We start from the raw sequence: 26,247 nt of genomic DNA, 5'->3' as shown, positions 1-26,247 counted from the left end.
TTTATTGTCTCTAAACCTCTGATAATTCCACTCCTCAACCCTGCTTCCCTTCTCCACACCCCTCCCCCCAACCCCCGTGTAAATGCGACACACACAGGCCTCATATATATAGGCCTCTTGCCTTTTTCTGTAACAACTAGGACCTTTGTTCCGAGCGTCGGTTTTTTACCCCACTCAATAGCTCTTTCAACTTTCTACCCCGTATTATTTGTTTGTTTTGTTTTTAGAGAGGAGATTCTGAGCCTCAACTTTCCGGGTCTTTGAAAAATGAAATGCCAAAAATATCTAAGGAGCCTCGAGAGGACTAGAAAGTTCAACACACCACTAAAGGGCCTACAAAACAGTAAAGCCCGGGAATCGGGTGATTTGGCAGCCCAGGCAAGATCGGGGAACGCCGACTAGGAAGGGAGACAGCACGGGAGCAGTTAGACGTCCACTCGGAACAGCTTCACCGCGCCACTAAACGTACTCCCCCACCCCCGCACACGAACGTTTACACACTAACACATTCCCTCCCCCAATTAACTAACGAAGCAATTAAACCCTCCCCACCGCCAGACACCATGCCTAAGCTTAAACCTCCCCCGACAAAACGGCATTATCAAAAACAAACAAATCTAAGGGTTTAGAAGCAGCCCCCTTCCGCTCTCTCACCACACAAGAGTAACCAATTCCCTCCCGTCCTCCTGCAGGAGTTTAAATGTCTTAAGTTATTCCTCCCGCCCCCGATTCGCCTGTGTTTTTAAATCTTCAATAATTTCTCCCCTCTAAAATATTTAGGTTTTCTCTTACTCTGAGGAAGGAAGCGACACGGAGAACAGGATTTGGGATTTTACAACCTTCGTTATTTGAACTCCCCTCTAACTTGTTTCTGAACTAGAAACCCACCTACTGTGGAGAAGTACGGAGAGGGTGAACAAAATGGACAAACGTTATAATAGGTTTTATGTAATCCCCATATAAATAAATCGCCTGACTCGCTTTGAATGCTAATACGGTTGGAGTAACTATCGGTCCACCTCCCTCCCAAGCCCGGGACCCTCTCTCCCCAATTTCCACTTTGATCTAAATAGGATGCCCCGCTTCTCGGTCAAGTTTCTGGGCCTCTTTTCATGCCCCCCCCCCGCAAGGCTGCTTCGTCGTCATCCTCCCTCAGCCTCAACTTCCCACGACTAAAAACTGCCCTGCGCGGACCTCGTCTCCGACCTCGCCCGCCCTCAACCGTCCCCCTTGAAAGGAAACCCCTTACTGCGGTCTAAAGTCACTCCGGCCTCTCCCTCTCTGACCCTCGCTTCCCACAACTGTTGTCACTCGAGCTGCTCCCTAGTTTCCATTTCCGGGCCGTCCCCGGCCCTAGAGCCTCCTCTCTCCCGGTTTCCGGGCCCCCATCCCATTTCCGGGGAACCCTTGCCGTCTTCACACCCCACACCTGCACTTCCGGCCCCCCACTTCCCCCCTTCCTAGACGCCCTCCAAGCTCCAAAACCCACTTCCGGCCCCCCCAACACCCGCCGGGCTCCCTAAGACCTGCACGCCTTACCCGGGTTCCGTGAAGGGCCCTCCTCACTGCGGAGGACCGGAGGGGGGACCCAGCGACCCCCCCGGCTCCCGCCCGGTCCCGGTCCCTCCGGCCGCGGTCTCCCACGAGCGTCTCGCCCGTCAACCCCCAACCCGGTCCTTCCGCGGCCCCACCGCCGCCGCTGGGAGCAGGCCGAGTGGGAGCCGAATCGCGGCGATGACACAACCGGGCTTCCTGGGACTTTCTGTTCCAGCTCCTCCCCACCCCCGTCACCCCCCCCAAACCCTCAGCACAGCCCCCTCCCCCCAGGCCTGGCCTCACCGCTCCCAACTGCGCCCCAGTTACCTAGTTGGGCCCCAAAGTCTCCGGTCCGGACTCGGTGGCGCGGCAGCAACTTCCACTCGCTCCCCCCACCCCCCCCCGGCGGCGGCGGCGGCGGCTCCTCCAGTCCCTTCAATTATCAGCTGAGCCGCAGCACCGCGCCCGGCGTGCGCCTCCGCCCGCGCCGCCTCCCTCCCCGCCCGTTCCAACACCCTCCGGGAACTACTTTTCCCTCAGGCTGCGCTGACGGGCACGTCCGCGGGACAGGCCCCGCTGCCTACTCGCTGCCCATCACATCGCCCCTCCCTCCCCCACCACCCGGCTCGACTCCCCCAGCAGCTTGCGATCTCCTCCCGATCCCTCCGAGGGACCAGGAAGGGGAATGTGAAGCTTCGCTTGGTATCCCTCCGCCGGGGTCACCCCCTCCCCTCCGTGGTAGCAGGAACTAATTCCCCTTCGGGTCACCAGGGACCTGAGGTGGGAATTTCACGGATCAGGGTTCCCTGTGACCCTTGGAAAAGGGCAGAATCACCCCAAGTCAGAAACCCCCTATCAGCTCAAAAGCGGGGTTCGATTTAAACTAGGGCTGTGGCCCCATGACCTCAATCAAGCCCCGCCCCTTCCTGGTTGTCTTAGCGACGGCGGTGGCGTCCCAAGATGGCGTCGTTGTTGCCGGAGACTCTGTTCGAAATTGTAGGAGAAGGCCCGGCGCCGAGCAAAGACTATTACCAGTTATTGGTCACCCGATCCCAGGCAAGTGCGAGCCGCGGTTTACCCTCTCTACTAACTCCCTGTCGGCTCCAGTGGAGCCCGGAACACGAGCCTCGCTAGGCCGAGTGACTGTGGCCCGCCGGAAGCGTTCGGTCCCAGCTCCGAGCCGGGAGATTTCCCTCGTCACGTCGGCCTCCCCGGCCGGTCCGGCAGCTCGCCTGTCCCTTCCCAACCCCAGCCTGTGTCGTCCCAAGCAAGCTTTCTTTGCCTACCCACAACGCCGCCCGCTCCCTTCCTGCCATCCGGGGTTCCTACCCGCAGAGTTCCCTCCGCACGAAGAGAAAAACAGGCGTCCCGGGCTTGCGTGCAGCCTCACCTCAGCGTGGGAAGGAGGGAAAGAAAGACTCAGCCAAGTGTCCCAAGGAGGAGCCGGCTGGGGAGGGGAGAAAGAGACGATCTCTTTTCCAGGGTAGGACTTAATCTTGGGGGATTTTTAAAATCTCGTGGTCTTTGCGTGTACCACGGCTACATCATAACTTCCTTATGTCTAGTAGGAACTGATCGTTGAGAGCTTCCCCCTTACCTTTTTGGAGCCTTTCTATCCCATTGAAAGTGTGAGGGGGGTGGTACAAAAATGTTTCAGCTGCTCTGCGCGTCAGCCCCACCCATAATGACATCTGCTCCACAACAATAAGACCGAGGATTATGTTATCGCTGGAGTAAAGTAACCATCGGCCTGTTTTTATGACTATTTAGCTACTGAAGGTGGGCTTTTGGATGATTTATTGTGACCATGAAATGATCGACTTGAAATGGGCCTCCACTCGGAACACGTTTCTGATTCCAGGCTGAGATTAGGCTTGTCACTGAAATAGATACTCATGCACCTTGCACTTTAATAGATGGTATCCTATAAAATGAAATTTAGAACTTTGTATGTATTTGTTTTGGTATAGATATTGAGTATTTTATCAGTTTTTCTATGAGCCCTTGAATAAAATAGGCAGAGAATGGTTTTTTTTATAGCTTCAAAAGCACCTTTTAAAATAGAAATAATACATATTTTATTTTTTAAATCTAAGATTTATAAATATTACAAGTGTAATATTAATATTACAATGTGATAGCCTGTCAAGGTTAAATTTTTAATTAAACCTTTTTTAGGAATTTTTACACATTTAATTGGAATTTATTAAATGCTAAAATTTACGTTTTTTGTACGTTTTTTAGGATTGCCTCTTTTCTATTCGCTTTAAGTTGTACGATCCTAAGAATTCTTCACTTTCTAACATAAGTGATTGAAAGCAATCATATCTTACCCTATTCCTACTTCATTTTCCATTTTTATTTACTCAGGTAAGAATGTTCCATTTTTTACTTCACAGCCTTTTCCATAGTCTGTCTTTAAATTTTTTTTGAGCATTTCTTTTTCTTGAGAGTCTGGCATTAAAAGTGTACTATGCTCTAATGTTATAAGCCTCAACAAATTGAATACTTGTTTACCTTTACCTTTATCTCCTGGCATTAGTTTTCCCCAAGAATGCTTCTGTTGTTGATGTGTTTCAGACTTTGCTCTCTAGTCTAACTTGGGCAAGTACCTTCCTTTAACTACTCTTTTATGTAATCCTTCCCCCTCCATTTTTAATTTTTCCTTTTTTCTTTTTTTTTTTCTTTGCATATCAACAACTCTTCTTTATTTTAGGTCCTGTTCTTTCTGTCGATTGCTTATATGTAAAATCCTTCACAAGATCTGATCCATTTTCTCTTTTAAGTAGACTGAGTATATTCGCTACAATTCTACCAGTGAGTTAATCTCAGATCTGATTAATTCACTCTTTTTACAGTAAAATTTGTTGCGAAAAATAGTAAGCCAAAAGAATAGTCTTTTCAGGCAACTGTCTGGAGAATATGCTATTTTCTAACCACAAGATAAATTTTCTAAGTCTCAACACAGGAAATCAAACATCCAGTAAGAGGCGGTCTGACATAAATAAGTACTGAAAGACTAGAATTAAATGTGTTTTATAAGATGGACTTTTTTCTGGAGTGACTTTCTGAAATTGATTCTTGTACATGTTTTCTCTCACTTTCTGCCTTTATTCCCCCAAATCTTGTGTGTTATCCAAAATATGTCCCAGATTTCGATGGATCCTTCCACTCTGATTCTCTGTTTTATTCTTTTTTACATTTACTTTTATTGGCTTTAAATCTAAATGGCTATACACGTACATGCATTTGAAGACAGGTATATCTCTTCATTAGTTTCATACCACCATTGGCCAAGTCCAGAATATAAATGTACATAAATATTTCCTTTACTTCCTTGCTTATACAGTGACATTAAAAATATGTTTTTAGGTTTACAGAGGCATTCCCAGTTAATAGCTTGATGCCATGTTTTTGGTTTTTTGTTTGTTTATTTTTTAGAAATTTGACTTATAGAATAGAGCTTGGGGTCAATGTAGTTTAATGCTCCAATCTGATCTTTATAATGATGATCTGAAGGCTTAGAAAAATCAGTACACTGCTTTGTAAGATTTACCCAATTATTCTCACTCTAGTTTTAGCGGTATATATATTGGATTCTAATTCTTTGAAAACTGGTAGTTCATAATAAGTCAAGGCTGGAAAGAACCTTGAATTTTATTTAGGCCAGGGATATTTCACACTTAGCTTCTAAGAAAGTGTTAAGTTGTGTTCCTGAATGAAGATCCTTAATTTTAATCAGCAACTTGGCATTTACCATGGGGATGCAAAATATAAGAAGATCCCTGCCTACAAAAAATTTATCATTCATTCAACAAGTATGTATGAACACCTTTAAGTACCAGGTACTATTCTAGATGCTGGGAGACATCAGGGAACCAGAGTCCCTCCTCTCATGCAGCATATAATACAGTAGATAGAATGTAGTTAGTGATTTAATTTATATAAACACTTAAATGGTTGAACTTTTGTTTCTTTTTTTTAAGTCCAAAGGAAGCACATAAGCAATTGCCAAGTTAATGAATAGCACCAACATTTTTAAATCTATGAATCCAGAGGAAGCAAAAATCACTTTAGAATGGGAGGTCCAGGAGGGAACTTTGAAAAGTATTTTGAGCTTGAAATTCTGTCTGTCCTCTCAAAATGAAAGTGTTGCTTAAGGTGGTCAGAACTGGTGGCTTAGGTTTAATGTGACAAATACTGGAAAACTGCTAGAAACAGTAACTGTACAGGAAGTAGATGAGAATCGGCCAATATGGCCTCTTTCAGCTAATAACACACAGGTGGTCGTCCCTAGAGCACCATCATGTTCCATTCACTCCAACAGATGAAAAAAAGAGGAATTGGAGAGTAGATTAGTCTTATTTTATCTATCTTACTAAATTCTACTACAAACTCTAAAAAAGATACCTGAAGCTAATGTCATCTGGAAAAAAAATCCAAAAGCTCATTCCCCAAAAACGGCAAATATTTTTGATATGCTTTAGAGTTATGGTAGCACTGACAAACTGAGGTCGCATGCCAGCTTGTGACTGTAAACTTTCATCTCAATGACTTCTGAAAAAGGAATTAAAGAAAACGAGACTTGGTGGCCTGTTGTTCGAGAGACTTTGCAACAAAGAATTGTGCCAGTGCTATTTCAAGCCACAGACCAATTTTAAAGATTGATAAAGTCTAATAAAAATGTTAATTTGACCCAGCAAATCCATATCTAGGATTTTATATCCAAAAATGCTTTCATGTGTACAAGGATATGTGAGCAAGAATGTTTACCGAAGTAAAATAATTGTATAAACATCTTCCTATAGAATACTGTGCAACCTTTTAAAAATGATGTGATGGATCTCTTATTTATTCAGTAGACCAAATAAAATCTTAAGAAAAGCACGTTGCTGGCTTAAACATAGTAGTATGATCCTATTTAAGAAACGAGTTTTATTTAAATAAGCGTTAGAAGGAAAAGCTGCAGTGATTTGCTCTTAGGGATTACTTTCACTTTCTGCATTACATATTTCTGAAAGATCTGAATTTTTCTACAGTGAGCATTTTTATTATCAGAGAAAAGCAATAAGGACTTAAAATGAAAATATAAGTGGTAACTCTTACTCAGAGAAGTTGCCCTACTTTGTACCAGCTTCTACCTCCCACATTAAATGATGGGCAGCAAAGATGATATCACCAAAGATCCTGCTGGGATTTTTGGAAGGGGGGCGGGATTCTAATTCTACAAATTTAGATGGGGTGCAAATGGGTTAATGGTTGCTTGTGAAATTTTAAGATGTCCTGATCTTCTTTGTTTTTGTTTTCAAGGTAGGTAATAATTACTAAAGGATTGCCTTCTCTTGCCTTATTGGGTGTGAGATAGTGGCACTAAAGAGTTAAAAAAATAAAAGATGTTGAGAGTAAAATAAGGCAAAGCTGGTGCACTGATGTAATTAATATATAGATGATGTATTACAGAGTTGTACACGTGAAATCTATGTAACTTTACTAACAATTGTCACCCCAATAAATTTTAATGAAAAAAAAAAGCTGGTGCACTGAATAGGTCTATTAGCCCTGCAGTCAAACTTAGAGAACAGAATTTCTCAAGCAAATTGAAATCACATTAAGTAGACACGAGATTGCACATTTTGGGAGCTGGATGGGATGCAGTCAACTTGATATCCTGATGATATTTTCCTAGGGGATCCAGGAACCCTTAAATCATGCCATGTTGTAGGCCTGCTCCCCACATGAGGTCCCCAAGATTCAAATATCTGAAGAAGATAAAGCAGAGGAGAGTGAACGGGTTTGCATCTGCTTACTCTTTCCTTGTCCCTGATGGAACCTTCCCACTGATGGAACTGAATGTCTGTACAGACCTCAAAGCTACATTGCCTTTCTGCCCAAGACCACCAGCAACAACCCGTGTTTCCACAAAGAACTGCTGCTGCTTTTAAACCCAAAAGGCAATGGAATGCTTTCTTTTACTTTCCTCTTTCTTGTTTTTTACGGCTTGGCTTACTCTCCCCGTCAGCTATCTCCCTCAGTCCCTTGTTTTCCGTCTTCCCTTAAACGATAGGCTTTTCCCCTTCTTCACTGCAGTTTAGAACTTCCAGCCCCACCCTGCTCCAGAAGGGTTTTGTTTTTCCCTGCTATCTTTCTGACAGCAGCACCTGCTGCAAACATACCTTTCCCTGCCCTACAGGTTCAGCCAGGTGTTGTCCTTCTGCGTTACTCTTCTATTCCTCATATCTGACACACTTCAGAAAAATGATTCCCAACCTGTGACACTCCAGGTTGTGCCCATTAGAGTTGTGAAATCTCTTTTGATCCAAAATTGACATTCCTTTGAATTTTTTTAAGTGGCATGTGGCACTTTTTGAAGAAGAGGGATAAAATAATACAAATAATGTGATTAAACTATTAAAAATAACACTATTCAGTGCTTTACCATATTATCATCCAGTCATCAAGTGGCTCCTAAATCCTCGTTTCAAAATTACATGACAACCTGACATAGCTCCATTATCATCTTTTGCCAGGTAAATGGTTCATTCAGCACCTATAACACCTACTCAATCTGGGCAGTTAATTTGGTCTCACCCTGCCTTGACACAGATTTGCCTCCTAATTATACAGGGCAGTAGAGCACTTAATTGGGAGTCACTGAGTCAAGGATTCTTTTATTCTTCCTGTGAGTCTGCAAGCTCTTGACCTGGGGCAAGACACTTAATTTGTCTGGGCCCCAGTTGCCTAATCAACATAATAAGGTTACTAGTCTAAGAGATCACTAAGGTTTATTCCATCTCTAAAATGCTGTTTCACATGAAAGTAGTGTTTCACCCTAGAGAAAGCACTGGACTTTTTTTTTTCTTTTTTTTAGAAAAATTGAGTTTGTATCGAAGATTCTGTATTAGTAGCTAGCTAGCTGTATGACCTCATGTAAACCTTCACCTGCCAGAGTTTCCATTTCTTCATTTGTAAAATGAACAGTTTAACCCTTGGCTACTTCACAGATATGGTGAGAATCAAGTAAATATAAAAAGCACTCTAGGCCAGTGTTTCTCAAAGAGAGGTTTCATGATCAAATAAGATTGGAAAATCCAAGATTACACACAATTCTATTTGCTTCTCTTCTCCAGAATTTCTCACAGACTTTAAAAGCCTACTGTGCAACATGAATCTCCAAGAGGAGACTGCATCCTGGAGTTTTTCCCATGGTCATGTGACTACAGAACCCCCTTTTCTCTGAGCATCTCAGGAAGTGAGGGTCTGAGGAATGTTCTTTGAAAAATACCAGTAGTGTTCCTGGTATACGACAGCAAATACTGAAAAAAGATTTATATGGCATCGTCTTCCAATGACAGATTGGTCAGACTTCACCTTTCAATGAAAATGATTGTAGTAACTCATTAGTCATCTCATGATTTTGTTATTTATTTCTATAATCAGCTTATATTTCCATAAGAATACCTATTGATGTTTTGATTGGGATTACAATGAATGTATAGATCCATTTGTGGTAAATTGACATCTTTACAATATCAAGTTTCCAGTCCACAAATATAGTATATCCTTCCTTTTAGAAATTTCTAGATATTCTTTAATTTTGCTCAATGATTTCTTATAGTATAGAAATCTTACATATATTTTGTTAGACTTCTAAGTGACTTCTTTTTTTATTTTAAGTTAAATTCTAGCTAGTAATAAAAACAATTGATTTTTACTTCTAGTAAATTTCCTTTTATCTCGTGATCTTGCTAAGTCAGTTGCTAGTTCTAATAATTTACAATTCTTAGATTTTTTTGACACATTCATGTCATCTATGAATAATGACATCTATTTCTTCCTTCCTAATCCTCACGTCTTTTTTTATCCTTACCTTATTGCATTGGCTAAGACTTCATTAAATTATTGAAAAGAAATGATACCAGGCATTCTTGTCTTGTTCCTGGATTTATGAGGAAGGCTTTTAATATTTCACCATGATGTATGTGTATAATGTTTGCTATAGGTTTTTAAAAATCAGGTGAACAATGTTTCCTTTTATTTCAAGTTTGCTAAAAGTTTCTACTTTGAATGGTTAGTGAATTTTCTTTAAAGAAAAAACAAAAAAAATGATCTCTTCGCTATATACTAAAATTTAAATTTGCTATTTTTCTCCAAATAGTTCTTCAGATTAAATATCCTGGCTCCAGGACCACCATGCTCACCATTCCTTGAATAACACCCATCACTTGCCCTTTCTCACACTGCACACTTGGCCTCAATCATCTGTGTCACTTCTTGTCAGTCTCCCTATTCGTACATCCAAATCCTCTCCCTCCTTTGAATCTCATCTACAATATCCCCTCAACATTTCAAATTAGTGGGAAAATGGAGAACCATTCAATAATTATTGTGTCAATTGGAAATCAAAATAGTCACAAAATAGAAAAAAATTACCTAAATCTCTATCTCGTACTATGTATTTAAAAGCTTTATATGGATTGAAGAACTAAGTGGTATACATACAAACATATGAGTACACTATGAAAGTACCATAAGAAAATAAGAAAGAATGTTGTTTTAATCTGGAGGTAGAGTCCACTCAAGACTCCGAATCTGGAAGCCATAAAGGAAAGGGATGGCAGATCAAGTACATTTAAATAAAATTTTGTTTCATGAATAATACTTGAATAAATTACTTGGAGAAAATGTTGACTTTTTTAAAAAAAAAAGTAACATTTACCAGGCAAAGGATTAATATGCTCAGTATTCATCCTACAAATTAATAAGATAAATAGCCTCATGGAAAAATAGGCAAAGGCTGTGAACAGTCACCTGAAGAAATACACATGATTCATAAACATGAAAAGAGGCTTAACCTTACTAGTGATCAAGAAAATACAGTTCAAAACCACAACATACAAATATTTTCACTGGCGAAAATTGAAGCTATCCAGGTTGGCAAGGCTGAGAGAAAGGTCTTCACTAAGTGTTTTGCTGCACATCAAGTCTGGGACCAAGCTAACAATGCTGAGATGAAGTGCCTTCCCTCACGAAGCTTACAGTCTCTCTGGGACACAGCAAGACACAAACTACAGCAACAGGATCTGGTGAGAGCACTGGAGGGAATCCTGAGTAGGTCAGGGAAGACTTCACCAGGACTAGGTGTGAGCTGAGACCAAGACAAAGACGAGCCGGGCACAGTACTGTGCGCCAACGATGTGTGAGCACAGCACTTGTCCCAAGGCCGGGTGATAAGTGATGTGCTATTGCAGGATGTAAAGTTGGGTGTCAGAACCCTGAGAAACAGCCAGGGAGCAGATCAGACAGTGCCTGGTAAATCAAGAATTAAGATTTGATTCAGCCAGTTGGTTTTCAAATTACCCTTTGGTTTTGTAAATAAATGGACTTCTGAGGTTCCATAAGCTTTTTATTCAAATCTCCTCTTTGGGAATATTTTCCACTGATTTAAAACTTGTAATACAAAGGAAATAGCTACCCCCTCAAATGTTTTATGTATCAAATTTTAACACCTTCAATTGTGCTTCCAAAATCTAGACGAACATGTTTTGGTGCGGGCCACAGAGGAAAGCATCTGTCATCGCTGTGACTACAGTAGAATTTCTGACAAATGTGTCATTGTTTGGGAAGGCCACGCTGTGACCAGCCTTCTTTGGATTCGTGCCTGTACAAGGCAGGTACAATCAGAGAGAAAAAGCCAGAAAATCAGGAGAAGCTCAGACATACCAGATCAGTAGAGAACCTTGAAGCACTGACAGTTCACAAAAACACACTGACCACTTTGTGATGATAACATCAAGCTAGAGAGTTAGCACACGTTAAGTAATTTTCAGTGCTTTTTGTCTGAATTTGGTATTTGTGATAAGAAGACAAGAATTTGGTAAACACTGTTAATGACTCAACTCTAAAATGAAAGTCTAAATTACTCTCAGATTTTTAAATCCTCTGGGTCCTATGAACTAAAGAGTATCCTAAAATCAGCAAGTAAAATGATTTCAATTCATTCCACAAATGTTTGAGCACCTGCTATATACCAGGTGCTGTACCAAGTATAAGGATACAGAAGGGAGCAAAAGCACATACTCGGCCCTCGTGGAGATAGATGTTGTGCAAATAAGCACATAAGCCAAACGAAGATGTCAGCCAAACAAGATATCAACCATGATAAGTGCTGTCAAGGTGAGACACCCAAGTGCTCGAGGATGTGGCCTGGTCATGGATGTCGGGAGGCGCTTAGGAGAAAGTGAAGGTTGGCCTGCCATGTGGAAGACTGGGCGACTGGAAAGAAGGCCAGTGCAGCTGGAGTGCAGAGGTCACAGTGGGGAGGCCACCCAGGCTTCTTAGACCATAATTAGGAGCTTTGTCCTGATACTGAGAGAACCTGAGCCATTGACTTTGGAGAGGATGAAGTGGCTGGAATACTAAATTCCAATGATTGTGAGGTACACGTTCTTTATTTCTTAATATCTCTAAAATCAAAATTTAATTAGCATTTTTGTCTTTCTGGGCTATACATAAAATAATGATGCAACTTATAGTGGATGGCATTTTAGAGTTGATGAAATATGGTAATCAGGTATGCATTTTTGAAAGATCACTGGGTATAAGGTGGAGAACAGATTTATGATAATCTGCATGGGTCAGGGTTTTCTTTTATAATGCAGCAATTGATTGATTACTGGTGCTGAGTAACAGTAATATTCATTTTCATCTATATTTCACTGCCTGATTTCAAAGATTTTTTTATCAGAATAGTGTCTTTGTTATGGCTAACTTGATAATAAGTAAATATTATTAATCTGAATAAAAATAGTCTATCTTCAAAAAATACCCCATTTATTCAATAGATAAATAAATTGATATAGATATGCACAAATAGGCACAGATAAAATCTGTACAGAATTTTCCTTAGTAAAAGGGTTCTGCTGTGAAAAACTGAAAATTTGAAAACTACTGCTCTAGGTAATAGGGGTACACCAAGGATTTTTGTAGAGAAAAGTAATATGGTTAAAGCTGCAGGACAGAACTATATATTTTATATATGTGTGTGTGTGTGTGTGTATTATATATATATATATTATATGTATAAGTATATGTATATATGTATATGTATATATATATATATATACTTTCTACCTCCTAATAATGTTTTAAGGATTTTATGAAGTAAGATATACACATTATTGACAATTTCCTCTCTACCTCACGTTTTGTTTTGTTTTGTTTTAGTGCACATTTCTTTTTTGTATTAGTTTCAGGTACACAAAACAATGCAATAGCCAGACATTTCACCCCCCACAAAGTGACAACCCTCCCTCCCCCAACCTGCTGCCCCCCACATTTTTATTTTGGTAATTTCCTTTATTTCCAAGATGAGTCTCCTCCCTAAAATTATTATTGAAATGTCTCTTTGGCATTTTTTTTTTTAAGGGAGAGCTTGGCATTCAACAGGAAAAAGAAATTGTTTACGCATTCATACCCTTTCATGCCAAACTGTCTCAGGGACTGCCTCCAGCTTTTCTGCTACTCTCTTCCACAAGGCCCTTACTTCCTGCCGTCACCCAAGGATCTCTCTCTCTTAAAGATGGTGCTCTTTTGGCCTTTACAAAAGCTCCACATAAGACACTCTAAAATTGCTAAGAGGCAGTTAGATGCATTTTTAGTCCTTTTGCATTTTGCCTACTGTATCAAATTTATTTTCACCAAGTAGTAGACCATATTTAAGCAGTAACTAAATCTTTTTTAAAAAATGTAATAAAAATTATTCCTCAATATTATCTTTGAGTGCTGATTTTTTCCTTGTAATTTTTATTTTTTGGAGGGAGGTTAGTAACACCAAGACTGCTTAATTAGTACCATAACTAAGAACATTTAATGAATACATAAACACATGGTAAACACATCCTTCTCTTATGCAGTGTCATAAGCCTTTTGTGTAAGGTGTGTATTCGGGAGTAAGTCTGCTGTAATGGTTAGGTGTTCATCTGATTTGTGGAGAAATTGGCTGTACAGCCCATGTAGGTATGTGTTACAGGTTGAATTGTGCCATCCCCAAAAAAGATATATTAAAGTCCTAAACCCAGTACCTCAGATTGTGATTTTATTTAGAAATAGGGTCACTGCAGATGTTATTAATTAAGATGACATCATACTGGAGTAGGGTGGACCCCCTAATCCAATGACTCGTGTCTTTATAAGACAGTCATCTGAAGACATACACAGGCCATGTCATGACCAAGGAAGGAGACTGGGAATGCCCAAAGTATGTCAGCAAACCAGAGAGGCTCAGAAAAGATGAGGAAGGATTTCTCTACTGGTTGCAAAGGGACCGTGGCCCTGCTAACACCGTGATTTCAAACTTCTAGCCTCCAGAACAGAGACAATAATTTCTGTTGTTTTAAGCCACCCAGTTTGTGGTACTTTGTTACAACAGTGCTATGCTAGGAAACTAATACAATAAGTAAGGATATTCATGGTCCACCGAACTTGATTCACCTGAATGTGTCAGTGGGAAAATACAGCTGTCATTGTACAACTTGTCTAAGCCCCATCTAAAATAAGTCACCATCTGTATTGGACAATCCCCTGTCCCTCCCCTTGCCACAGTTAATTGCACCAAGGTGGACACCTGTCTCTAGGCCAGTGAATCCACTGGCTTACCAGCAACTGTATGATTTGTGTGACCTGGTGTGAAAAGGTGAGCGTTCTGAAAATTCGACCTGAGGGACTAGAAAGGGTTATAGCCAGTTAGCACAGGGAACTAAAATACGAAGGTAAAGAGGAAGCTTGAAGTGACCGTTCTGAACTGCATGCAAGCCACTGGCCAAGAGAGGAGCAGAATAAAGCACACCCAGAGGAGGGACATGACCATGGGGGGTGTGGTGGTACAGAGGAAGGGGGCCTGTTACATGGAGCTAAGGTTTTGGGGACTGGCTGGAACGGCAAGCTGCCTTTCTACAGCCAGTCTCGCCTTTTAGTAAAGAATCCAACTTTTACTTGGGCTAAAAGCTGCCCAGTCAAAAGACTCCATGTCCCACCTCCCAGGTAGCTGGGTTTGACCTTGACACTAAGTCTGCAGGACCCCGAGGAAGTTTGTGGTGGGTGGCGGCAGGGGAGGGTCATGGGCCTCTGACCAGCTAGTTGCTTTAGAAATAAAATCAGAGGCAAGGGGTAGAAAGGATAGTGGGAGACAGCTCCGCTCCCGCCACACCAGGACACAGCACTGAAGCTCCCTGCCAGTCCGCCACATACCGCACTCTATCCCTTTGTTCATTCCTTCTTGTTTGTGTTTACTCCCTGCATGAAAGTGGTGCTTCGGTCCTTTGGGTCCCTCATCCTACTTAATGCAGTGGGTCTTCATGAGGAAATACCTGGAGATGAGAGGAATCTTGGCAGCCCAGCCACACTTCAGACTTGAGGACTTAGCAGATCCCAAGGGCCCCAGGACTAGCCCAGCAGAAGGGGCCCACAGCTCTAGCCTGGCTTCACTCAGAAGCTGAACTTCGTCAGGGCTTACGTGCTGCTCCGCCGTAGACCTCTGCTACTCCATCTCCCTCCATATCTCTGGGCCTCCATGTCCTGCCTATGCTGCCCCTACCTACTGCTCAGTTCTGGGCCTCAAGTTCCATTTCCGTCAGAGAGAGGGTCTCATGTTTTTGTTCAGCCACGTGTCCCTGGTGGGGAGCTCTGTCCATCATACCTCCTCATTGGCCACAGTCAAGCCTGCGTATTAAGAACTGATGTTTTTGCCACCAGCATCTGTCTTCCTTAGGGAAATCACACCTCCCTCACCCTCGTTGCGTGAGGTCCAAATACCTGGACTCAACATTGTCAGTGGGCACTGTGATTTGGAGAACCCAATCCAAGCCAATTGGGTGCGAAACCTGTTGAGAAAGGAGCATTCCCTTTACCCCCAGACTTGGAGCTGTAGTGATGAGCCTGGAGCTGCAAGCAGCCATCTTGTCACCACTAGGGAGCTGTAAGCTTATCACCACCAAGGACAACCTGCCTGTGGGTACAGCCAACACAGGAGGAAGGAGCCAAGAGGTAAAGAGAGATCGAGTCTTCGTGGCATTGTTTGCCGCTTCTGGAGCCAACTGGGCCCTCGGCTATGTAAGCCAACAAGGTTCTCTTTTTCACTTCAACCAGCTTGAGAGGGTTTTCCATCACCTAAAATTGAAAACGTCCTAACTGGTCCAGGTCAGATGGCCACCCTGGTGCAATCAGCAGTGGCTGGGGCGGCAGACCAGATGTCACCTACAGAATATAACGTGCACAAGGAAAATCAGCCCCAGAGATGTGAGCTGTGGGTGAGATAGGCAGTTGAAAGCTTGGCCTCCAGTATAAATGAGGGTATGCAAGACAAGGTTAAAAGGTGGGAGTTGATAAATCACAAATGCTATTGTTATAAGATACAAAAAACCCAAAACACATAAAACAGTAGCCTTGAAAAGCATGTGAATAGATATGCGAAGAATTCAGGAGCCTTGGCCCATTGGTGACTGCTGGCACGCCATAGCTGTATATTTGAACCTAGACAAACTGCTGATATGGACATCTCCCAAGATCTGTTCATAAAAACTGCATGAAGTTATATGTGTTGAATAAAGTTACCTGCCACAGAGTAGTACGTGTTCACTGAATTAAAATTTTCCCACCTTTCTCAAAGACTACCTCTCCCCTATTCTCCACACTAGAAACCAGCTGTGTTTGAGGAATCAAAGCAAAATCAAAAATAAAGCCAGCAGCAAAGCAGATATGTTCTAGGCAAGTTTACATTTCACATGAAAACTTGTGTTTATTTAACCCTTCCATTTATGACTTTCCAGTTGTTTTATAACTATTAATATGGTATTCCAACTAGAAAGATAGTATCACTTCTTTAAACATGAGCCTATCAAATGAGTGTTTAAGGCCAAAAGAATTCTCTCATTAATACTTACGTAGAAGTCTAGACTGTTAACTATTTCAAATAAAAAAACTAAATTTTGGATAGTTGAAGATTATCAAAACTGCTTTTTTTAAGTAGAAGAAAGTGAAAATTTTAGTTAGGTTTATTCAGAAAAGAAACTGAAAATTTAGGGATTTGTGAACTATAATTTGTAATAGGTTTAGACAGCTAAAGATCATTGGTTCTTTTTATGAGACAAATAATTGAAGAAAGAAATTAGGATGAATATGGTTTATTTCTGTTCTGTTTTAGATGAGAAATAGCAATATTGGCAAAGCTATAAATTGAGAGGCAGAGGAATGGTGGGATTGTTGGGATGGGACAGAGGGGGAGGCAGGAAGACAGCGGTGTGGTAAAGGAGAGTTTGTAAAGAAGTCATATCAATACTACCAGCATAGCATGGTAGTTAAACACAGAGGTTCTATGAGCAGACCCCACCATTTACTAGTTTTTGGACCATGGGCAAGTTACTACCTTCTGCCTCAGTTTTTTCACCTGAAAAATGGGTCTACTAATGATACCTCACAGGCTGTGAGAAATAATGTGAGTTAATCAATGTAAAGAACCTAAAACAATGCCTGGCATATGGTAAGTTCTATATGTGTTTATTATTACTATTAATGAGGTTGGTGAATGAATTGATTGAACACGGAGAGATTGAGTACTAGAATAGTATTCATTACTTAATTTTAAATCAGTTAAATGTATACTTAAAAAAAAAGTCTCCGAGTGAAGAACACATAGCATCTGACAGGACCAAAGGCTCCGTTCAGAATCCATCATCTTGCTCCTCGAAGTCAGATTCCCTTTCAGACTTGCTTCTTCAGTTTTCTCGGTGCAAGCGGCTGACTCCTCTGTCTCCTTGACGTTGCCCTCTTCCTCCCTTCACTGGCCAGTTGGAAATCAGGCCTGTCCTCTCTTCCTTTGGACTCTTGTGTTCATCCCTCATTGCCTCCCCTTTGATCCTTCCTCAGTGCCTCTTTTTGGTCCTACTGCTTCTCCCAGTTGGTCTCCACATCCGGGGCCCTCCTCTTTCCTGCCCACCACTGCCAGAATTGTCCAGAATACTGAGGAGAAAAGCATAGTTGATCCTAGTTACCCACAGATGCCCTATTCCTGAATTTTCCTGCTCACTAAAATTTACTTGTAACCCCCATATGAATATACCCCTGGCGCTTCCGCAGTCATTCCTGGACATACGCAGAGCAGGAAAAAGGTTGAGTCCACCCACTGGCGTGTGCCCAGCTCAGATGGAACAAGACAACGGTTCCTTCTTGTTTCAGCTCCCATTCTATTAACAAGTGTCCTTTTTGTGGTCTACTTAGTGCCACATTTTTCTCACTTTTGTGCTTTTTGGTGATTTTTGCTGTTTAAAATGCCCTCCAAGAATTGTGCTGAAGGGCTGTGTAGCGCTCCTAAGCGCAAGAAGGCTGTGATGCGCCTTATGGAAAAAATACTTTTGTTAGCTAAGCTTTGTTCAGGCGTGAGTGAGTTCTTGTGCCGTTAGCTGTGAGTTCATTGTTAACGAATCAACAATATATATCGAATAAAGTGTCTTTAAACAGAATATACATAAAACGAGGTTATGTATTGATCACTTGATGGAAATGTGACCAGAGACTGGCAGGAACCTACCCCTGGATTTCCCCTAGGGCAGTGATTTAGTATTCGATAATTCAGCGTTGGCGGCAACTTTCTAGAACCTGATCTAGAACCTGATGACTGAGAATAAGGAGAATCAGCTGTACACGTGTGCATACGTAGACTTTAGGATACAGTGCTCCGTTTCACTTACAGGGTATTGATCTGTGTACATGATCTGGCCCTATTTCCCTCTCCTAACTTGTCTCCTAACACTCTTGCCACAAAGTCTCTGTTGTAACCAAATTATCTGTCCTTTTTCTGCCCAGAATTCATGTCAACCACTGCCCCTCCCCACTGTTTCCACCTCCACTCCCATGAGGGATCCAGTGGGGTGCAGGCACAGGAACGGGCACCTGAGCCAGGCCTGGCGAATCATTCATCCCCCTGGCTCCAGGACTCTTGTGGTAGTTGACACAACTAGGCCAATACAATCATTCCCTGGCATTTCTCACCCTCAGAGAGTTGGTTTCTCATTTCTTTGGGTATCCTCAAGCGGGGTGATGTAGGATTGGGGTTTCTAGCTGCCAGGCTCCCCACTGCGTGAGTGACACATATCTACAATACAAGATGGTGAGGCCAACAGCAGAGAAACAAAGAAAGAAAAAGAACTGATAATCTGATGCTGCCTCTTTGCACCCCTGGATCCTGTCATGCCTGAGGCCACCCACATGACTGTCTTTCCAAGTTGCATAACCCAACAGGATTGCTTTCTTACTAAAATACTCAGGACTGAGGGTCTGTCTCGTAAGCCCAGTAGTCCTGAATAATACACTCAGGCCTTTTCGTCTATCTGCAATGCACTCTAACACTGCTCTAAATCACCAGTTTCTCCTTAACTTGAATTTTGGGGGGCCAAAATTTAGTGTATATGGATTTCCTTCTGTCCATCTTCTCTTAAGATTTTTCAATTCAAGACTAAACTTGTTTGGGATAGACAATAAAACAGGAAACTGGTAATTGGGAATATGAAAAGGAAACAAGAGTAGAACTTTTGCAGTGCAGCTCTAGGACGGAGAAGGGAAGCAGGGGCAGGTAACGGAGGCCTTAGAACTGCGCTTCCATGAGCTGTGGATGGTTCAGGTAGGTGCAGCCAGGTCTCATTGTCCCACTGTGTCTAAGGTGTGCTGTGAGCTAGGCCTCTGTAACCTCGTTTATGCGGGGCCTATCCTCATACAGGCATCAGCTCTTCAGCTCACCTTGCGTTACCTCTGCTTCAGTCTGCTTATGCTACCCCTCCACCTGGAACACCCTTTCCCCAATCTTGGTCTAGTCATTCATCGTATTCTCAGGTCTACTTTCCATCTCTGCCAGTTCTTCTTAACCTGGACTTTTTCAGGGATAAGTTTGAGGAAAGAGCTTGAGAAATAATAGGTCAAATAAAGGTGACAACAAATTTTTCCATTCAAGTGAGGGGAAAAAAGAAAAAAAAAAAAGTGACTCTGGATAGTAGCAGCCATCAGCATAGAGTCATAAACGCAAGAATAAATGAACGTTTGAATAAGCAACAGGACACTAAAGAAAATATCTCTTGACATGATAACCAATGAAGTAATATCAGTTTCTTTGCATCTCATTGAGATTGATGGAGAAGAGAGAATTCCTTTTCTAGCAAACGAGATGATGAATGGAAATCAGCGTTTACTTATGTAAGCTGTATAGACCAAAGGTCTCTGTTCAGCTCACACGTGGTTGTGAATCCAGCTTTTAGCACAATGCTTAGCACACAGTGGGAATTCAGGAAATATTTATCAGGTTAATAAATATTAATTCTAATTGCTATAATATTGTAAAAGCAAGTACAAAGCACAAAAATGACACAAAGCAAGGAAGTGGCCCAAAAAGGGGAGAATTGTGTCAGGATGAGCCTTCTTCAGTATGTGACTATAGGATCTGAGCCTTTAAAACATGGAATAGATTATTTTCCAGGAAATGAAGCAGGTGGCAGGAAGAATTCTAGGCAGTTGAGATCCATTTTAGCAAAGTCACTGAATTAAGACACCACGGTTGAGAAAGTACAGTGATATGTTAAAATGTGGGTGCAGTCACAGGCCAAGCATAACATAATGCTGAAGAAGTGGACGGGGGCCTCATATGCCACACCAAGGATTTGGGGCCTAAAGAGCCTTTAAAGGATTTTTAAGTGGGGAAAAAAAAAAAGTCACATTCTCAGTAGCATTTTAGTAAGAGGTCTTTGGCTGCCATGTTGAAGATAGCCTGGTTCAAGCGTGACAGCGGAGAGCCCCGTTAGGAGATTTTATCGTGGTCCTCAAAAGCACAGTGGGGATGAAGGGAATGGCAAGAGTTGTCAAGAAAGTGAAATTAATAGAATTTAGTCACAAAGTCAATGTTTTGTAATGACAGGGAAAAGTCTTGAATGACTTAAGCATTGCCACCAAATAAGGAATTCAGGAAGAGGAAGAGGTAGGTTTGTGAGGGAAGATGGTAAGATCATTTTTGATTGTTAAGTGTCTGATGCCGGTGAGTTACCCAGGTGGGTATGCACAGTAAGCTGCTGGATAATTTAGGACTCTGGAGATCAGAAGTGAAAACACAGATTCTTGACTCAGTAGCGTTTAGAGCTATGGGTGAGATTACCTGGAGGGAGGAGAGAAGTCAGCAAAGGGGGGCAGTTTTAATAATGAAGCACAAATCAAGGCAGAGGAATACTTGTGTGTCCAGGTTTGCATCTTCTTTTTACTTTTTTTGGGGGGAGGAGGGTATGGGGGAGTGTATACCGCTGATACTAGTAGCATAAACTACACAGGTTATTTGAGGATGGATTAAGTGTTTTTCCTTGTAAGTTATGAAATTCATTTGCAGTGAGAATAGTCTGACAGAGCAGTGTTGGTAAAGGCATGGAAAATGGCTCACTTGTGTGATGTTGACAGGAGTGTAAATTGGTATTAGTTGTCCCCAATATCTATTTTCCCTTGTCCTTAGTAAAAAATTACCTGACTTAGCTGAACATACCAGCATTCCAGGAAAAAAGGCTACATTTCTGTCTCCCATGCAGCTAAATGTAGCCACATGACCAAACCCTGGCTAGTAGGATGCCGGCACAGGTGGTGAGCGTGACTTCACTGACAAGGCCTGGAGAAGTGGACGTGTTTTGTTCCTCCCTCCTTCCTGCTGGCTGGGATGCAGATTCGATGGCTAGGACTTAAGCAGCCATATGGCACCATGCAGAAGAAGACAAGTTCTGAATATGATGGAATACCAGAATGGAAGTTGGCTGGTCGCCTGGGTCATGGACTGCCCCTCTCTTACATAAGCTTCTGTCTTGTGTAAGCCACATTGTGGGGTGTTGTGCCACTTTCAGCTGAACCTAATCCTGACCAAAATGCTTCCAAAAGGCAGTTCAGCAACATTTAATCAAGTATGTGTGTCCTTGCCCTGGCATCCCATGTCAGGAAATTTACCCCAGGAGATAATTACACAAATTTGAAGTGATACATAAACTGGATATTTATCACAGCGTTGTTACATAACTAAAACAGGAGGGTGGGGAAACAAAGTCTTCAATAGAAAATTTGTTAAGTAAATTATGTATACTTCTGTATACAGAAGCCACCAAAAAGATGATGCTATATTTAGACGTCACACGAATAAACGTCTATGACATAGAGTGAAAGAAGGGACTATAAATGAGCATGTTTAGCATCCCATTCGTATAAAACTAATAAATATACACACACATATGCACATGCACAAATCAATATATAATGTACATAGAGTCTGAAAAATGTTTGGAGCATGTCTGTAAGAATATTCTTTAATGGCTGGAAATGGGATTTTTAGATTTTGGGTTTTTTGTTGTGTTTTTTTTTTTACTTGCTCCCATGCTTTTTATCATTATTTGAACTGTTTACGGTCAGCTTTATCAATGTTATAAAAACTATAAAACCTTTTTAATGTTTTTAATTGTTCTCTTTAAACAATTAATATCATTAAGAAAGTAACGTGGGGCAGCTTTGCCAGCTAAATCTTCAGGACGAGGTGTGGCCATTGTTGCTGAAGGTCCATACCTGAAAACGTGCTCCAGGAAAACTGACCCACCTTTCTGTGGTCGTCCACAGTAAGTGAAGACATCCTACTGGGCAGATTTTTAAACTTTCTACTGAAAAAATAATTGGAACGTAGCTGGTCACCTTAATGGATGTATATTTCAATTCTTTCACTTTACTTTTTATAGATCTGGGGGAAGGAAATATATGGTTTCAGAGTAAACATCAATCATTTAGGACTCCTCTCATTTTTATTTCTACTTACAGATATTCAAAGTAATTATTAGCAAATCTAGCAAGATATTTATGCACAGAGTACAAGAACTCATTCATGTCACTGAAGTTTTGAGTTGTTTTTTTTGTTTGTTTTTTTTTAACTTTTATTTATTTAAGTGTGTTTTTCCAGGACCCATCAGCTCCAAGTCAAGTACTAGTTATTTCAATCTGGTTGTGGAGGGCACAGCTCACAGTGGCCCATGAACCGGCAACCTTGTTGTTAAGAGCGCTGTGCTCTAAACAACTGAGCTAACCGGCCACCCCCAGAGGTTTTGAGTTTTTAAAGACGGATTCCTACCGTAGAGTAACTCTGTGCAGTTTATCTCCACCCCCCAATCTCAGATCATTATTTTTTACCTTTTATTTCATTTTAGTTTTTTGTTACAAAGAGCTTAATTTATTTACAAAGAAAAGAGGTGCATTTATACAATTCATAGCAGTTAAATGGAAATAAAATTGTGGGCCACCTTGAAAAGGTAAGGTTAATTTTAATCTATTTACTTATAGACTGGTTTACTATAGTATTTTCCAATTTTAAAATCCTGAAACATAGAGTGACCTCCCCACTTTTTTGTCATCTGAGAGATTGCCTGCCAGTTTAACTGGAAATAGTCTGAAGCCCAACTTGCCAAGTGTTTAGTCCTTTTGAGGAGTTTAATACCTTTTTCTCTTTTGTGGCCATTTAAGTAACACTGCATGAGAATTCCCACATTTTTATCACGTTGATTTCCCCAGCATCTGTCCCTACTTAGCATTTCAAAACAGAAGAAAAGCAGCAGGCACCCATTATTTAGCCCCCTTTTTTAGCCCCTTGTCTGCAGTAAAACCAGAAGATGTGGCTGAATTGCAGTCTTAATTTTTAAATATATTTAATATGGTTAAATATGATTAAAACGCTAAATTTCACTCAACAGAAAATAGTCTCCTTAGTCACAGAAAAGTGCTTTTGTGGTACTTTCATAACGATAAGGATTTCACAGCTATTGAGATTGCTTGCTATCTTTAGTTTACTCTTTTTGACTCTTAAATAATTAAATGCCTAATAAGTATACATACACGGATATGTCTAAATAGAAATAAATTAATGTAAATCTAAATGTTTATTAATATAAATCTATACATTAAAATATAAGTATAATTTATGTAAATAAAATTTCCTATTTTCCAAAGTATAGATTTAGTTTTTAGCCAACATATTAATGAGTTCTAATACCTGGAAAACTTGCTGTCATTTTCAACAGTATTGTCTACTGCAGAAAATTTCTGATCTTTCTTGATTTGATTTCTGCCATATACTAGCCGTGTACCCTTGGATAAGTCATTGTATTAATTTATTCAATAATTTATTCAGCAAGCACTTCTTGATTTCAACTTGGTGCAATTCACCATGGGAACTCTGCAGGTTAAAAAAAGAAAGAAAAAGAAAAAGCTTCTAAGACTTGGCGAGTGCTTTGGAGGCTAGTGGTGATCACAAAAAATTCACAAGTAGTTATAGTTCAGTGGGCTACGTGCCCACTGAATAGAACTCTCCAGAAACTCAGGAGGAATGTGGGCCACAGAAGTCCCTACTGGATGCGAAGAAGGGCTTTTAAGCCATCCTGTGCAAATGCAGGGAGACATTACAAGGCAAGGAACCTTGGAGAACTTTAGCCTTGGAAATCTGGGAATATTCGGGGAAGTAGAGGAAACCAGGGAACGTGTCAAATGCTGCAGAGAAGTATAGTAAAATAAAAATGGACGTGCCCTTAGATATGGAAGTTGGAAGGATCCTGGTAACATTTGCAAGATGAATTCAGTAACGTGATGGGTGTGAGTGAAAAATGAGGAAATAAAATCAAGGAAAATAGAGGATTTCTCCAAGAAACTTGTTTATAAAGGGAAAGACCTGAGAAGGCTCAAGTTGCAGGGATAGCAGGGTCAAAGATTGTTGTTGTTGTTGTTGTTGTGAGAAAGGAGAGGTTTGAGCATGTTTTAGACTAAGAGGGAGCCAGTGGACAGAGAGATGACAAAGTAGGAGGAAGGCGCATGGTATAATTAAAGTAACATGAACTTTAGTGTCCGGCAGACCTAAATTAGCATCTCGTTAGCTGTGCGACCTTGGCCTATGAAACTCCTCCTCTGAATCTCACTTTCCTCAACTGTAAAGTGACAACCTGACAAATGAATGAAGTTTCTTCATTCATATAATCAAGTTGAACGGCAGGAGCTGGACGTGCTGAGAAGACACTTGTGCTTGCTTTCTGGGATCTAACGGACAGGTAGATGTAATTGTAAAGAATAGAAATGAACAAATTCGAGATATATTTAGGAGGTTAACATTTTTGGAAGACTTGATTCCTGTTTGGATTTGGAATAAAAGAGGAAGTTGTACAGTAGTCAGTGGGGTGGACATGTGTCCTAATTAGCTCGGTCACATATGAGCGTAGGCAGGAATCCCTCATATTCTGTGGCTGAGGGAGAGTTTCTCTCTCTCTCAGCACATGGTAGGTAATGAGGGCACAGGTAGCCCCAACTGCCACTGACAGTCAACTTGTGACCATGCGGGAACCAGCCTTTAGTTGAAGCCAGTGCCACCTGGGTTTGGGAATGCAGAACAATGGGAAAACCTAGGTCCCTGAACTCGTAATTGAACCACTGATCATACTGTGTCTGAGCCCTATCTCTAGATGCCATTTCAGTCAGTCAGGATTCACTGTTAAATGTAACCAGGGCATCCGAACAGTTACAGGCTGACAGAAGAATAAAGTGAAATATGCGGAGCACCCAGTGTCTCAACAGGGTAAACTCAGTTTTTGCTGACTGTTACTGTTAATTAATTAATACTGTTACTTATTCTCAGGTTCTTTTGGCAAATGATGATGCCCATAGGTTGGCAAACTTTTTCTGTAAAGGGCCCAGTAGGAAATATTTTAGGCTTTGTGGGCCGCATGTAGTCTGTGTTGTATATCCTTTGTGTTTTGGGTTTTTTTCATTTTAAAAAATATAGGAACCAGGGGTGGCCCATTAGCTCAGTTGGTTAGCGCGTGGTGCTAATAAAACCAAGTTTGCCAGTTTGATCCCCACATGGGCCACTGTGAGCTGCACCCTCCTTAAAATACATATATATATATATATATATATATATATATATATATATATATATTCTTCTTCTCCAAGCCTATATATATATATATATATATATATATATATATATATGAAGCATTCTTAGCTCAAGCTGTGTGGGCATACTTGGCCTGTTGGCTGGAGTTTGCCAACTCCGGGTAATGCTATTCACTGACACAAGAAACCAGGAAGAGACGGCTTGGAGAAGAAGATCCTGATCCTGTTTTAATGATATTAAGGTAGAGCATATCCAGGTAGAGATGGTCATCAGGCCAAGGTATGGGCTGGAGGCATCAGCGATGAGGCATCAGCGCACAGATGGAAGGAGGCCTTGGGTTAGGGATGGGTGACATCATCCAAGAAGACTATGTAGAGTCCACCCAGGAAGGAGAGCCAAGGGCCAAGTCCTTCTCCAGGATTGGAGTGACCGGTCATAGTCCCACACAGGTTATCCAGGAACTTGATGAGAAGTAAACCAGTTTCAGTGCAGTGGCCTAAGTGCTATGACAGTTACGAGTATTCATACACAGGGTCCTGTGAGAGCACATGGAAGGGGACGGACGGGGGTTGAGGAATGTGACACAGTGCACAGACTATACTTTGAAAAGACGTTTCTGAAAAACAGGAGACACATTGGATGGCAGCCAAATACAAGAAATTTTACATGACTTGTCTAAGGGAAAATGACTCTCAGCATGTAGCTTCCTGGAGTCACCCTGAGCCCTAGGACTGGCCCAGGGA

General features: G+C 41.5%; 2 protein-coding genes across 13 annotated transcripts in view; one reads left to right on the top strand and one right to left on the bottom strand.

Moving 5' to 3' along the window:
* Window positions 1-3,300, bottom strand: part of TRIP12 (thyroid hormone receptor interactor 12) — a 142,715-nt gene extending 139,415 nt beyond the window's left edge. For 4 of the 11 annotated variants that reach the window (XM_033112306.1, XM_033112311.1, XM_033112313.1 and 1 more), the window contains exon 1: window positions 1,864-2,003. The gene's annotated coding sequence lies outside the window, so the exon portion shown is untranslated. Of the gene's footprint in view, window positions 1-1,249; window positions 1,370-1,539; window positions 1,746-1,863; window positions 2,004-2,865 lie in introns of those variants that run through there. The other 7 variants (XM_033112308.1, XM_033112309.1, XM_033112310.1 and 4 more) reach the window with 4 other exon arrangements.
* Window positions 2,283-26,247, top strand: part of FBXO36 (F-box protein 36) — a 68,777-nt gene continuing 44,812 nt past the window's right edge. For both annotated transcript variants that reach the window (XR_004423668.1, XM_033112315.1), the window contains exon 1: window positions 2,283-2,592. Coding sequence is in view for 1 of the 2 variants with exons in the window: in XM_033112315.1 (XP_032968206.1) it covers window positions 2,497-2,592 (96 nt within the window). In the remaining variant the exon portion in view is untranslated. The remainder of the gene's footprint in view (window positions 2,593-26,247) is intronic.

Source organism: Rhinolophus ferrumequinum, chromosome 8, assembly GCF_004115265.2.
Source record: "Rhinolophus ferrumequinum isolate MPI-CBG mRhiFer1 chromosome 8, mRhiFer1_v1.p, whole genome shotgun sequence".
Classification (NCBI taxonomy): domain Eukaryota; kingdom Metazoa; phylum Chordata; class Mammalia; order Chiroptera; family Rhinolophidae; genus Rhinolophus; species Rhinolophus ferrumequinum.
The sequence above is the reverse complement of the archived record's forward strand: the minus strand, read 5'-3'. Positions and strand labels throughout refer to the sequence as shown.